General features: G+C 36.2%; 1 protein-coding gene across 1 annotated transcript; it reads right to left on the bottom strand.

Moving 5' to 3' along the window:
* Positions 1-389: 389 nt before the first annotated feature.
* On the bottom strand, positions 390-553 carry Tsp_05859a (putative LIM domain protein; the record flags this gene model as incomplete). The annotated part of the gene is made up of 1 exon (XM_003380089.1): positions 390-553. A coding segment is annotated over one exon (164 nt), but the record flags the coding sequence as incomplete, so codon positions are not given.
* Positions 554-732: the final 179 nt, after the last annotated feature.

Genomic DNA, 732 nt, shown 5'->3' with positions numbered 1-732 from the left:
AGGGTAAAAATATCATAATCCGATCTACAGTCTTCGATTAGATTCAAATCTAATGTGGAGTCAGATACTGAGTATTGGAAGAAGAAGAAACAGTTTTTGCATTCAGTCCGGTGTGCAGCTCAATAGTTACCTTCATTGATTTTTATATAAAAGCACATGTAGTGGTGTAATAATCGAAGCGGTATATTACCAAAACACTCGATTAGATCAGTATGATCTATACGAAAAAAAGTGATTAGTGATAATATCAGTCATAGTGCTTGAAAGCAGTTAAATCAATTTTCAAGCACAAAAAAATAGCCATTTCCCGCAGAGAATTGAGAATCGCAGGTTCGATGTCTGACCTTTACATGAACGCGTAGATGGAAGATTATTCTGAATATATCAGATCATGGGGGTTCACTAATGTGATCTGCTGAGGAAGACAAAGCAGTGAGTGGAATATTTATGTATGATTTATATATCAAAACTGTGCGAATCATTTGTGGAAACAGAGTTTCAGAAACGAAAAGATAGTAACGCTGTGGTGGGTAGCCCTTTCTTGAGTCGCGCCCTTAATGTGATAGTATTTTGATTATGCATCGTAGGTAGAGAATCTCCGGTCCCATAAATGTACACTCATGCGAGTGAAACACACCGGGAAGGTAATAATCGATTCACGCATCAAAAAAATAAATCAGTAAGATATTGGGATAAAATAAAAATCTGAACATTTCACAGGAACATCATGAA

This window comes from Trichinella spiralis, assembly GCF_000181795.1.
Source record: "Trichinella spiralis strain ISS 195 chromosome Unknown Scfld2, whole genome shotgun sequence".
NCBI classification, from domain to species: Eukaryota; Metazoa; Nematoda; class Enoplea; order Trichinellida; family Trichinellidae; genus Trichinella; species Trichinella spiralis.
This window is presented reverse-complemented; position numbering and strand designations above follow the sequence as displayed.